Source organism: Lacerta agilis, chromosome 3 (genome assembly GCF_009819535.1).
Source record: "Lacerta agilis isolate rLacAgi1 chromosome 3, rLacAgi1.pri, whole genome shotgun sequence".
NCBI classification, from domain to species: domain Eukaryota; kingdom Metazoa; phylum Chordata; class Lepidosauria; order Squamata; family Lacertidae; genus Lacerta; species Lacerta agilis.
In genome coordinates, this window is record NC_046314.1 from 92,685,389 (window position 1) to 92,700,479 (window position 15,091).

The following is a 15,091-nucleotide window of genomic DNA, read 5'->3' on the forward strand; positions in this document are numbered from 1 at the left end:
GTTGGGTGTTATCTTGGGGTGGATGCTTTGAACAATTTTCTATATATAGCTGACAGACAAAGAATTGGAAGTTCTATTTTTTGTCTCTTTTTGGTTTGTGTATTTGATTAATTTTTAATCTTTGATTTTAAAAGGTATTGGATATTTGATATTAACCTTTGTATTCTTTTTCAAACTTCAGTAAAATCTATTTTAAAAAGAAGATCTTCTTATCCTACATGAGACTTGGCTCTTAACTGCCTTTACCTGCACAGACAATCTTGTAGCTGTCCAAGGTCCTGTTTCTGTGTGTTCACTGCTTGATGGAATGCTACCAGCTTTCCCTGTGAGCTTTAAGCTCCCATGGAACTGGATATCTAGCCTACTTTACAGGGCTGCTACTTTACAAGGATAAAAGAAGCTGGCAGTTGTGTAACAAATAAATGACAATTAAATAAAAGTGGTTGTCTCCCCTACTCTCCCTTCCATGATAAATTAATGACTGGTCAACATTGCTGTGATCAACTGACTGGTGCCTACCCCACCTGCATTTGAAACCTCAGCTCCGAGTGATGCAGGAATAACACATTATCCTCATGTTTCTCCTGAACCAAGTCCCTTTGTATAGCAGCACATTGTGTGGCTGCTACAAGAAAGGCCTGGCTCGTAAAGCATCTCTTTATGTACTTTATTACTTAAACTCTTTTTATTTGCCTGCAGGAGCCCTTTAACAAAATCACATTGAATTGACTTTCTCACACCAAATCAAATCTCCCTGGTCCCAGTTCAGTTGTCTTTGTCAATATGTATTTTATAAATGGAGTGAATTAACAGATGCTGTTGGAAGAGAACTGCTGGGGTAGCATTTATGTTTTTACTACTCTCTCTGGGCAGATGAGTTGTGTAGGAGTGTAATACAGGTACCTTGGGATGAAAGTCGTGTTCTTCATTTCACTGTGTATATAGATATATGTGTTCTTAAACTGCTTTTCTCAAATTCATGCATTTGTAGATGGAAAAGGCTTAAAAATATTTTTCTTTTTTAGCTTTTTCAGGCTTTGCATGTTGTGCATTAACTTTTCAACATGAAATTGTTTTTTAAAGGCACAGTAGTGGCTTTTCAGCATGTACAGGTAGACCAAAAGCAATAAACCTTTTAATCAGAGTTTCACTAAGTTGCATGCTTATCTATTTTAGAAAATGTCAACTTTGCCTTTTGGCCCCCAAGATTTCTACCCCAGCATGCCTTTCTAAAGGAAAATCACACAACAATTACATTTGAAACAGTAAAACAAATAAAAACAGCCATCAACTACAGTGATCAAAACAGTACCAAGAGAGGGACATAAAACAACTGGTTTTAAAAAATGCTGTGCCACAGCATGTGTGGCTAAAAGTCTTTGCTACCAATCTAAAACTCAAAAGTGCAGAGGGTCAACCAAAACTCTTTCAAGAGGGAGTTCCATAATCTGGGTTCTGAGAAGACCCATCCTTGTGGGTCTAGAAACCATACCTCTGAAGGTGGCAGAACATGGAAAAGCTAATTGAAGCGCACAGGATGATTCATTCAGAAAGAAGCAATCCTTCAGATAACCTCATCCTAAGCCATTTAGGGCTTTATAAGTAATAATAATTAGCACCCTGAATTGTTTTCAAAAACAAATCAAAAGTCAATCCAAATGAAAAAACCTCTTTTTTAATATGTCTATTGAGTACAAACATCTTCTGTCTCAAATTTATTTATTTTTGACATATTTTTACTCAGCCTTTTAGGACAAGGAAGGTAGTTCATAGTAAAAATGTTAAAAGTGTATGTGATTGAACAAATGTAATAAAAAACAGCATCAGATAGTCATAGGGGAAGCTTTTAATATTTAATAGATTATTGTCTTTTAACATTCTGTTGGAAGCTGCCCTATTATTAAACAAATGACTCTTCTTATACATAGTATTAATTGTGTATTTAATATGATCCTCTGAATGTGCAAAGTCTACCAAGACCCGGGTTTGGAAAGCAGGTTGGGCCGGTATAATTCATTGTGAGATATTCTGCTTCTTTGAGGAGACACAAAGAAAAGCTTTGTTTCCATGTATAATTGGAAATGTATGTTAATATTGCAGCTGCAATATTATGTTCATTTTTCACATGGCCTAGTCCTTCACCTGCCCCCCCCCCCAATATTCTTAAGAGGATCTCTTCCCCAGTCTTCAGAGAGTAGCTAGAAGTGTCCTCCTTTCCTTCCACTCTGTAGTTTTAATCTGAAATCTTAAGCGCAGTACTGCACCCAGAACTCAGAAACTGGTCACGCTAAAGAAATTCCCTTTCACAAAATGTGCCTAGAACAATGGGAGTTTTAAACACTGATTTCCTCTGTTTCTAGCACAGAAGCTTCTACCACAGACAGAGGTATCTACTGCTTTCTTTTGGCAGTTATGTTACTGCATATTGTTCAGAATTCCCTCAAGGAATTAACATCCATACATGGTTGTGTTTGTTTAGAGTCCATCTAAAATGTTCTCATGCTTACTGGAAGCCATAACAACAAGAAGCAATGTCATATATATTTTTATACTCCTTTCCTAAGCAACACCCTTTATAATGTCAAAATAAAACGTTCAGTTACAGTGACCAGACATCATATTCTAGTTGAAGGAAATAGTTCAAGTAGTCGCAATGAACACCGATTCTTTGAATTGGTTATGAAACACAAAGGCTACAACCCTAAACACACATTCCTGTAAATAAGCCATATTGAACACAGTGAGACTTACTTCTCAGTAAATGTGAAATAGAGTACTGTGGGCCTCATGCAGCACAACCTTGTGCAAGTTTACTTGGAAATAAAGCCTACAGCATTCAATGTAAGTGTGCCACCTTAATCTTTATTTTCTTCTTCAAAGTTCAATCATTTTGCTGTTTTGCTGGGTTAGTACTACAGTACATGGACCTTTCTGAGAATTTTTAGAGGGATATTAAATAATTCTTTACAGGTCAAGGAGTCTCTTAATGGGGTTTGTGTGTTTCTTTCTCTTCTGTTTATATTAGCATTGCATATGCCTCCAGAAAATACTTCTGTTTTCTAATTTTTGGCAAATTCATATTTATTTATTTATTTGTGTGTGTGTGTGTTTGTGTGTGTATGCACAATTTGATGGAAGGCAATTCTCACTCTTTAAGCAGTTGATTGAGGTGATGTATTTGAAAGGTAAATCAATCCATCAATAATATATGGGCCTATTTTCCCTTCCCTTCCCACCCACCGCCCCACTGCAGGCATGTTTTAAACTGTACATTCTCAGTGTCAAGGTTCAAGAGTCAAGTGCTACATGTGATAAATTAGGCTGAGGTCAAAGGCTATACAGTGAGGTTTCAGAGGAATGTCTATTTCTGAATTTGCAGCTCATTCATGCTGAAGTGATGCACTATGGGAATTACTACCAAACTCTGCTCGGCAACATCTGCTCTCCCTAAGTGAGTTAGTGCACGTCAGACATCTTTATGTCAGAATATTGCAGTGATGGATGCAGTCTTCAGAAAATGCTGCATAAAAATCTGGTGTGCCGTTCTGGCCATTAAGTGAAATTACTATTTAAATTAATGGCGCTGTCACAGTTTATCTGTGCAAAGAATGAACGCTGATTAGGGTATTAAGTAATTAGCAATTTATCACGCTGGAACAAGGTTGATAATAATTAAAGAAGTAATGGTTTACCAAAGAAACTAGAAAGGGAGTCACTTCTTGTTATGTGAGTGAAATCTTGGCTGAAAAATTTAATTCAGTGAAACAAAGATGAGACTCTTGGTGAAAGAATGTGCCTTTCTTTTTCTCCCCTAGAATAAAAGTGGTTAATCATCAACATTTTACTTTGCTTGCCAATAGTGGCTCTGAGCTAAAACATTTGCCTTTGCTTTTTTTAAACACACACACACCACTATCTAAAACAATATGTGATGCAACCACAGTCTTGGCTGGGGGACAGGAAGGTAACGTTAAACTTCAACTCATTATCATATGGTTAGGCCTAGCCTCTGAACATATGAGACTCAATGATTGCTGCAAACAGACACTGCTGTGCCCTGTGGCATGTACTGGGGTGGGGGTATGGATGCTGCATCCAAGAATATTGCCATGACTGTGCTGCTTTGTTGGTCTTGGTAACCCATTGGTGGGTGTGATATCAGTCTACTACACAAAGCCGTCAGATCCACAGAACTGTATCGTAAGGCAGAGGCTGAAAGGGGAGGATAAGTCTGGAACAATTCACTTACACAACACCCTGCTGTCACCATTGTCAGCGCAATACCGAGTGCTTCATGTTTAATATTAAACTTTCATAATAGAATCCAACTGACGGGCAGAATAGGAGGATGGATTTGGTCCTCTCATAAATAAATCATCTCTGCCTGGCACTGCATGTTTGTAAGATTGAACAGTTCTACTTTTAAAATTTGACCCTGACATGAAACCATTTACTATCCTACAGACCCCCAGTTATTTGAACGTAACTAACCCCATGAACAAAAATTCTTAAGTTGTTCGCATAAAGCTAATTATATCCTGTGCTATAGCCCCAGCTAGGGTGGTCCTTGCAGTATAATTATCTTAAGAGAGCCTCTCTATGAAATGTATGTTCATCCAGTTTACTGTTCAGAGGTTACTAAGCATGCACTAACATCCCAGGATTTATTTCTTGATAGTATCCTGCTTCATTTTATGGAACATGATTACACAGCTCCCCCAGGGAAGCCAGATGGTATCACTCCAAGAAGTCTCTGCTGTAGTAGAGTCACAGACAGCACCCTGGCACAATCTTCGTTCAAACCCCTGACTCCTGTCTACTTTGGAGAGGGACAGACAGGTGGGGGTGGGGTGGGGTTTCTACAGGTACCATTATTTTTCTAGCAAAGCTTTGGGAACTGGGAACTCTGTATTCCAATTAAAATTATTTTACCATCTAGTCCAGTATTATCTATATGCTCCAATGGGCAGCGACTCTCCAGTCTCAGACAGACAGAGCTGCTTCCTATCACCTGCTACCTGATTCTTTTGAACCTGAGATTAAACCTGGGATCTTCTGCATGTGCTCTGCAGTTGACCTATGACCCCTTCCCCCATCAGATGCTCTTGACCTCTAAATCTTTGCTGTCCTCCTATAACCAGCTTCTCTCCAGTTTAATCTTCTACTCATTGCCAATTCCCACCCGTCTTTTCTCCTCTCTTATTTCTCTTTCTTTCTCACCATCGGATTGTTTATTAACGTGGAAGCAGGTTCACAGCAATTTATCACAATTCACTCATTTCTAGAACAAAACCCATTTTCTTGTTTTTTGTTTAGGGGCCAGTCGTCACTATATTTTGTTTTGAAATGTCAAATGTTCACATCATGTGGCATAAGTAGTTGTACACTGCAGATGTTAACAGCTTCTTTCTGTAGTGTATATGCAAGCAGAGGCCCATGTCTTTCCTTGTCACTGGAATTAGCTTCTGAACAAAGGCTTTACCAGTTTAGTCATCTTAAATTCAAAATTAAGTACCACTTTAGTTACCTTTTCCCTTGTATCAGTAGCTGCCTCTTTCAGAAATTTTTATGCTGTATTTTATAGCATTCTCTGTACTTTCCCCCACTTTCTCCCCTTTTCGCATTCATATATAATGTTTTATTGTTGCAGGAATGTTCTGTTGTGGACATGAATATGTGAATATGTCAAGTACCATATGCTGCTCAGCTTCCAGTGGTGAGTCTAAAGCCCACATTAAAGAGAATGACCAAGTGCCATTAAAATGCTGTGAGGCTGAACTTATTCCAAAGAGCGAGGAATGTTGTAATGGACTTGGATATAATCCTTTGAAATATGTTTGCTCTGACAGGATTTCAGCTGGAATGATGATGAAGGTAATTGATAGAAAACCTCTTGGTGGTTCTGATTTGACAATGGAAAGAGAAATACATTGTTCATAACTATTTTTGTAAAATAGGAATATAAAAACTCCTGTGTGCATTATTCATTTTCACATTACATCCATATTAATACCGAATGAGTTTGCCATGATTGATGTTATTGCAGTGAATTCTAAAGGAATTAATAATGATTAGCTGCTTCTTGTGATGTGTTGCTCAGCACTTCAGATTAGTCCAAGGGCTGAAAGTTAGTATTCCAACTGGGCTGGGTGGGTTGTGTGTATGTAACTACCTTCAGTTGTGTTGCCAGTTCTTAATTCCTGCTGGCACTACTTCATATAGTCTTAAACTTTGGTGCATCATAGACTACTATCCTATTTTTGCAGATCCCTAATTTCATTTTATGTGATGGCTGCTACATAGGAGGCCACTAAGAAGGCTTCTAAATTAAAGCTCAATTTCATCTGCTGCAGTCCAGTGGCAGGCATCTGTTTTGCGTGCAAAAGTTCCCAGGTTCAGTCCTTGACTTTGCCAGGTAGGGCTGCCTAAAACGCTGGAAACCTGCTGCCAGTCATTGTAGACAATGCTGAACTAGATGGCCAATGGTCTGAGTATGTACAAGGAAGCTTTCTATGTTCATTAGTCAGCTCCTTCCCAAAACTACTGTTCCAAGTGTTCTTTGACAGAGAGGGGGAACCAATTGGCATTAAGATTATGCAGCTGGGTGTTTGGGATGAACAAGAAGGGTAAAGCATTGGTAGGTGCTGAGTAGACACTATAGTTATGGGTATGCACTGTGTTATGAGATGAAACATTGCGATTCAGTATTGATTCAATTATTTCAGTAGTTCCTCTATTTTTGTCTTTGTCTTGGAGACAAGCTAAAAATGCACCATTGACTACAATTTAAGAATCATAGCACTACATGACTGGGAAAATGGGGGAGGCTTATATGTTAAAAAGGTAAAGGTACCCCTGACCATTAGGTCCAGTCGCGGACGACTCTAGGGTTGCAGCGCTCATCTCGCTCTATAGGCTGAGGGAGCCAGCGTTTGTCTGCAGACAGCTTCCAGGTCATGTGGCGAACCAGGGGAGTGCACAGAAACGCTGTTTACCTTCCCGATTTATCTACTTGCACTTTGATGTGCTTTCAAACTGCTAGGTGGGCAGGAGCTGGGACCAAACAATGGGAGCTCACTCCATTGCAGGGATTCGGACTGCCAACCTTCTGATCAGCAAGCCCTAGGCTCTGTGGTTTAGACCACAGCGCCACCCGCTGTGCTTATATGTTAGAACTGTGCAATAGAATTGCTGTATTTTGGACGCCTTGCTTTCCACACAACATCAGAATGTCATGTTCTAATTCTTTTGGGGTTAAAAAAAGAATTTTGAACAAGATCTGTGGATCAGTATCATTTTAGGAAAATGCATGTGTTTCCTCCGTATTCTCACTAGTCACACTGTGAAGGAGGAATCTTCAGTTGGAGGCACATTGGGTGTGAGTGTGGACTACTTTGATCTAGGGACCAGAGTAGTAATTTATTTATGTTTTATCAATACTTTTATACCCCCGAATAATAAAATTCCCTTGGCAATTTGCAAAAAGAATACTGTAATTAAAATACAAACACAAAAACCATAGGGTTGGATTCAGACTTCGTTCATACTGCTGGAGATAATGTGACTTTTGCCACTTTCCTCTCTCCCCTTGCATCTCCCACTGCCACCTGCTCCAGAACAATTAGGGAGATGCTGCTTGGGGTTGCAAGGTAAGTGGGGTGAGGCATATTTTATGAAAATATGCCACCCCTGCACTAGCAGGATTTCTCCACTGGGATGTAAGGAGTATTTCTATGTGTGGAAGACAAACTGTGGAAGCAACCCATTATAACCAATAGCCACAATATCATAAAAGCAGTGGAAAACATGTGGCAAGATTTAAATTACTAAAAAGCCTGGGAACATAAAATAAGGTCCTTGCTTGACTCTGAAAGGCTGCATGAGAATTAGTATCGCGGGGTGCCTTTGAATGTGTGTAAGAGAAAGCAAGGCATATGTGTTGGATTAGATCATCTTTTACATTGACTAAAAAGCTTGGGAACTGGTTTTGTAGGTAAAAGAAGAATGCAAAGCTAGCACTCTGTGCCCTATATCCATGGAAGCAACAGCATACTGTGGGCGATGTGACTTCAACAAACATGCTCACATATGTGCTTGGATAAAGAGTTACTGGCATAATACAGAGAAGAATGGAGATGGAGGCATATGCCCAACTTTGGAGGAGAAGGTCTACACTGGAGGTCCAACTCAATATTCATTCACAGGTAAGCCGTGTCTCATCTACAGTCATACCTCATGTTGCGTACACTCCGTGTTGCGTACGTTTGGGATACGCACTCCTGCACCCCGGAAGTGTTTTCCACGCATGCGCAGAAGCGCTCAAAACGCGCAACTTCCGGGTTTTCGAGGGTTTTTTTACATGCGTTCGAGTTACGCATGCCCGTGTTACGCACGGCGACCCAGAACGGATCTCGTGCGTAATCCGGGGCTCCACCGTACTTTGTTGGCAACATTTGCATGTAAATGTCCAAGTTGGTTGTCGTCTTTTGACAATGTTTTCTCTTTATAGATCTGAAACTAGAACCTCATGTCACATATGAGTACAGGGTAGCCACATGGAACAAATACGGAAGAGGATTAAGTGAAATTGGCAGAGCTACTACTAAACAAGATGTGCCTGAAGGTGTAAGTCCACCCCAGTGGACCAAAGTAGATAACCGTGAAGACATAATATTTCTAAGCTGGAAAGGACCTCGGCAACCAAATGGTATTCTGATAAAAACTACTGTATGATCTGATACACAGTTGAACATAGGAAGCTGCCTATATACCAAGTTAGACCATTGGTCCACCAGCTTAGCATTGCCTTCACCTATGGGTAGTGGCTCTCCAGAGTTTCAGATGGGGTCTCTCCCAGCCCTACCTGGAAATGCCTGAGTTTGAACATGGGACCTTCTGCATGCAAGACAGATGCTGTGTCCCTTCCCTCATTACTTTTGTACCCAGTGGGCTTGCTATAGAATAATAAGTACTTTGCTTAAGTTCATCACCCATGTATTTGTCATGATTCCAGAGAGATTAAACCTGCATTTCATAGATGTCTTCCATTAGTAGCCAGACAGCCCTCAGCTGAGAAGTGTCAGGCTGATATGGTGAAGATTTATCACACGTAACTTCTGCAGGACACTCCAATAATGCTTTACATGCTTATTGTCATGACTTGCTGATTGATAATTTAAAGTGAACAGTTTGTACAATAGGGTTGCCATATTTCAAAAAATGAAAATTTGTTGAGCTTCCTCCCCCCCCCCAAAAAAAATGCATTTAAAAAAACCCTGAGTTTTTGAGCTATTTTTTTTAAAAATGAAATTTGCCAAAAACTGCACTTCTGACATGGGCTGCCATACGTCCAACGATTCCTGTCTGGATGCTGTTTGCAAGTGCCAAATACCAGACGCATGGCAACCCTGCAGCAACTAACAATACTGTTCAGTATCGCCATGTGCTGCATCAGAAAAAGTATGTTTGAACCCACATGATTTGATGCAAGAGGCATTTTTAGATTTGGTCTGCTTTCAGACTGGCTCACAGGAAACCTCTCTCTTGAATGCCCCATGTTCAAATTGACAAGACTTTCACACTGCCCTCATTCTTTTCAATGTTAAATGGTGATTTAGTGTTATATCAGTGATATATTGCAATGTAATTAAGTATTTTGTCCCGACTTTACATTGTGGCTCATCCCTTGCTTATTGAAACAAACCATCTTCATAAATCATGGTTTGAAGCTGGCTTGTTTTCAGTAAACTGTACTCAAGACCAACCACAGTATGTCCAGGTTTGGCTGTAGCTCTGAACTGCAGCGAAAACTTTCCTTCTCCTTACAGCCATACTGAAGGAAGAAAAGGATGGAAGGAGTGCATGACCCCATCTTGTTCATGTAACACTAAGCCAGGCTTCCTCAACCTTGTTTCTCCAGATGTTTTTGGCCTACAACTCCCATGATCCCAAGCTAGCAGGACCAGTGGTCAGGGATGATGGGAATTGTAGTCTCAAAACATCTGGAGGGCCAAGGTTGAGGGAGCCTGCACTAAGCCATAGTTTCATGTTATGTTTGAACAAGGCTGGGATGTCCTTAATTTCACTTAAAGTCACAAAAGACTTTCTAATTGGATTTGTATCTGTTTTGTCTTTCCTTCTCGCCTCCTTCACACCCTGCCCACAATTTAGTGCTATCCCTGATTGCAAGCTGCTGCCAGGCAGGACTCTTTCTTACTGAATCCCTTATAATATTTTGTGAAAACAGTTTGTCACATGAATTCCTGGTGTATCTTTAATCCAAAAACATTATTTTCCCCTCCCCCTTACGGCAAGGTATCATCATTCATTACATTATTCTCCGAAATGGGATTGAGCGTTTCAGAGGAAAGGAACTGAGTTTCACAGACACTGGTGGTATTCAACCATATCAGGAATATTCATATCAGCTGCGTGCATGCACTGTTGTTGGTTGTGCGGACAGTCACAAGGTGGGTAAATTCTTCACTGGAGGGTGGGAGCAGCTGTGGGGAGATACTACAACAATATATTTGGACAAGGAAGCTTCAGCATTGGTTATCCAGAAAGGCCCTTTCAGATATGATTTACTTGTTATTTTTTCTGCTGTACATATTCTCTTCATTGTCAGTGTTTCTAAACTTCTTCTCATTCCCTTTGGGTCAATCTGTTCCTTCAGCTGGAAGCACCAGGCAGGGGACCTTTGCTGCCCCTCCCTTCCACCACGCAATAGTACACAGTCTGCAGCAGCCGGCAGAGAGTGCCTAACACTTCTCTTACCAGCTGATGTATGAGTGGCCCTCTGCCAGCCAGGAAAGGAAGTAATCTATTGGAAGCTGAGGAAGGGCCAGCAACTCTTTCTAATGGCACCCCAGCAAGTGGCAAGGGGAGCAGTGGCATCAAAGTTTATGCCAATGTTTGCTGGCGATAAAAAGCCCGAAGAAATGAGGCTGTTAAAATGCAGAGACACTGATGAACCATATGGAAGGGTGTTATCAAGAGTTCCATGGCAAGACAGCCTGCTCTCCAGATTTTCCTCTTGCCTGGCGCTATGCACTGAAGGCAAAATGTTGTGAATCTGCTTTGATAAATTGTACACCTAGACTCATGCGTAAACATATTCAAGGTCAGATTTTGCTGGGGTGTGTGTGGAATAAACCAAGGGGAGAAAAGTACCGTACTACAGAGCCATGGTAATGATATGCCAGAGCAAACAACAACATTTTAAACTAGAAGTGACATTCTCATTGATCAAGGTATCTTCTGTACTATTACAATAAATTGCTGTCTAATTCATGTGTGTTCAGGTACTTGCAGTCACTGTCCAAGGAGTCCCAGAGACTGTTCAGCCACCAACAGTTACAGCCTTGAGTGCAGTGGCATTGCGTTTGAGCTGGGTGGCACCCAGGAAGCCAAATGGTATCATCCGAGAATACCAGATCAGTCAAATGGGGAAAGGTCTTATATATACTGACACTGCAGGCAAGATGCAGCATGCAGTATCAGGTAAGGATAGAAAGCTCTTTAAGCAAAATGCTCACCGGTTATTTAGCATTCAGACTTTTCAACTGTTGCAATCTTATATATTTGATGGTAAGTCCCTTTGAGGATAAGACAGGGGTTTGGTTTGCCCACATAGAATGATGTAGTGGAATCCTGAGGTGCCAGAGTAGATGGTACAATTTCAGACTCCAGGTGGAGGTTGCCTGTTTCATAGCACTGCTACACTTTTAAATCCTTGCAAGTGGAAAATCTAGCATAGCAGGGAGACATTTTCTGTCCAGCTTTTTCACTCCATACTGTATTCTTCTTGCAGGGAATTGGGTTGTATGTGTTCATGTAGGAAGGCATTCCAAAACATGATTCCTGAAGTTGCAATCTGATTTTGGTAAATTCCACTCTGCCATCTAATAACTTTTCCTGTGACATTTCACTTACATTCTTGTACTGCATAGAATTTGGGTGTAAGAACTAACAGTGTTTACACTTGGGCAATGTTCCCCATTTCAGCAGCACTTTAGGGCAGATTTTGGGTGGTAAACTCAACATGGTTTTGGCATGATAAACTCTTCACCATGGAAACACGTGTTGATTTTACCACATAAAGCCCTCATGCTGAGGGAGGGTGGAAGCTTTTGAACATAAGATTAAAATAATCACATTTCCTCCTTACAGTACTGTGTCCCAAATCATGAAACTGAATACCTATTTTTTTTTTCTCTCTCTCTCCTAATATTGGTCTCCTAGAACAATATGATTTATTATGCTCTTATCTCATTCCAAATTGGGATGTGAAACATAAGATTTGATACTGCCATCAGCCCCTCCCCAAATTACATTCTTTTACATCTGTATGAATAGTTGGGGTATTGTTTGGTGCTAGTGTTTTGTGCTTATAGATGTAATTTTCCTGTAGACTCTCTCTCTCTCTCTCTCTCTCTCTCTCTCTCTCTCTCTCTCTGTGTGTGTGTGTGTGTGTGTGTGTGTAGTACATACAAACACACAGAGAGAGAGAGAGCCATACTGTTTACATTTAAGAATATCTGAATATTAAGTGGCATATAAATATCTGAAATTATAGATACATGGAGTGCTTTTTTCTGTGGGGACACAGGAGTACGCATACCCCTAAACTTTTGTGAATCTAAGTTTGGCCTCATTGAGGGGCAGTATTTCAATATGAGTAGGAAAATAAGAGTACGCCTAAACATTTTTTAAGAAAAAAAAGCACTGGATACATGTGAGGTTCTTTAAAAAAAAACTTTTTTGTTATTATTTCCAAATTCCTTTGGTGAAGATGAAGCAAAACTGTCAGGCACATCCTGAGATGTTGGTCCAGGGACAAACAGTCATAATTTGTCATTGGACAAACACATTTACTGTTCTCCCTATATTATATAATCTGCCTAATAGTAGTAGTAGTAATTGTAGCAGCAGCAGCAGCAGTACATTCACAATACACATCTATTAACATTGCGTTGTCAGTCTAGTGTTGAAATGTCATGTTTAGCCAACTTCCAATGCCAATTAAAATATTTTTATTCTCTTGGGCTTTTTTGTGGGGACTGATAAGGGATATTCTGTTGGATGCATCCGTGCCTCTAATGTTGTTGGGGAATGTTTGGTATTTGCTGCAAAGACTCTTGATAATGGATGTCACCTGCTGTTTTACATCCCCCCCTTTAATTGTTAGATTTTTATTTTTTGTTACAGCTTTTAAATCATTGCTACCTGCCCTAGGATCATGAAAATGAACAGCATGATATAAATCAAACTAATCAATCAATTAATTAATATCCAGTGTTAAGTGATGGCTTTAAAATACTAAACAGAGCCTCAGTGGATGAGACCAAAGATCTATGTAGTCTAGCAGTTAGTTCCCAATGGTGGTTTGCAATATCATAGTATAAGAGAGTTGGAGGGGACCAGGGGAGTCATCTAGTCCAGCTCCCTGCAATGCAGGAATCTTTTACCCATTGTTGGACTTGAACCTATGACCCTGAGATTAAGAGTCTCACAGTCTACCAAGTGAGCTATCTATGCTTCTGGCAACCTTAAAAGCAAAGCATGAAAGGCAACAAATCCTTTTCCGACCCTTTAGGAAGGAGGGGGAGTTGCATTCATCACGAGCCCAGCACGTGCGCAGGGGATGGTGCCATCCCCTGCGCCCACTGGCTGAGCCCTGGGCGCGGTGCCCAGCCTGCTGACCAACCGGCTCAGCTGATGGGAGTGGCCGGCCGCATTTAAGCCGGAGCGCGGCCAGGGCTCAGCCTACTCCTTCCTGCTCCCCTCAGCGCGATTTCGGCTCTTCGGATCAAGCCTCGGTGGACCTTCGGATCAAGCCCTCGGCGGATCAAGCATTCGGCAGCCCAGAGCCTGCCTTAGCTGAAATTCACGCCAGCGAGATCACCTAAACGGCGTTTTTAAACGCCAACCTTTCCTTTCTTCAGAGGTCGCTCCGGCAGCCCGGCGCGCGCATCCCGCCCGCCCCGCAGCACCGCCGCCTCGGATCGTCTTACCAGCTCCGCGGCGATCTCCAAACGCGCTCCTGGTTCCAGCGCGGTGCCGCTGCCTGATTGCCTCCCAGCCGAGCGGCTTCCCTTCGCGTTCTATCCGCTGTACAGCTGATCGGCTAACCGCCGCTCAGCTGATCCTGCTGCGGCGTCCGTGCTGTTGACCTGACTTCCGGTTCGGCGTTGCCCTCGCGGTTGCTGGAATCACTGCTGAAATCATCTCCGAAGGCGTTTTTAAACGCCTTTTTCTTTCGTTAGGTCGCCAGAAGCTTTGGGGGAAGCCGTGCGCTGCACCGGCAGCTGCATCCACGTGGCGCGCATCGGCGTCGGCCCCCTCCCCCCCCCTCTTCTTTTCGCCTTAGCTAGCGCCTGAGAGCCGAGCAGCAGCCCTTACTTCCGCCGCCTCACAGCTGTTTGGGATCGGCGGCGGCACGTGTTTTCGCCGTCCAAGTCCTCCGGTTGCCCAGTCCTCCTTCAGCTGCTCTCCCCGCTCTCTCTTTCCACCCGCTCTTAGCCGCCTTCTCTGCTCTCCCCGTACAACCGCCTCAGCTGTTTCTCCCTATCGGCACTTCAACCGCTTCCACGCCGTGCTCCCTCTCCTGCTCATCAGCTCTTTTCACCCGCAGCACGGTCGCTTCACAGCCGGCATCATCCCAGGAGCCTTCCTTTCGGGCAGCAGCCGCGCACGTGGGCCGCGACTTCCCAGAGGAGGAGCACACGGCGTAAGGGCAGGCAGCAGCCTTCGCCAGAACCCCGGTGGGCACCGCACCTCGCCATTTCAGCTCGCGAAAATCCAGAGGATTGCTGCCTGCGCTCGGAGTGTCCTTCTCGTCCCTCGATCACCAGGGGCTCAGGGTATTGTTTCGTTAGCTTTCTTTCTTTGGTCGTTTGATCGCCAGGCATTTTAAATCTTGTCGCCCGCTCATTGCAGTGTTGTGATTGCAGCATATTGAGCCAGTTATTGGTTCGCAACTCAGGTCTGTGCTTTAGCCTTTGTTGTTCTTTGTGTGGGGCGGGCGCCATTTTGCTTTCTGCGCCATCTTAGGTGGACCACGTGGCTCGTTGTGGCGGCCATTTTGTTG

General features: G+C 42.3%; 1 protein-coding gene across 1 annotated transcript in view; it reads left to right on the forward strand.

Moving 5' to 3' along the window:
- USH2A (usherin) overlaps window positions 1-15,091 on the forward strand; it is a 454,712-nt gene that overhangs the window by 345,631 nt on the left and 93,990 nt on the right. The window contains exons 50-54 of the mRNA XM_033144773.1: window positions 5,651-5,874; window positions 7,994-8,204; window positions 8,510-8,707; window positions 10,315-10,469; window positions 11,304-11,502. Coding sequence (XP_033000664.1) covers window positions 5,651-5,874; window positions 7,994-8,204; window positions 8,510-8,707; window positions 10,315-10,469; window positions 11,304-11,502 — 987 coding nt within the window. The remainder of the gene's footprint in view (window positions 1-5,650; window positions 5,875-7,993; window positions 8,205-8,509; window positions 8,708-10,314; window positions 10,470-11,303; window positions 11,503-15,091) is intronic.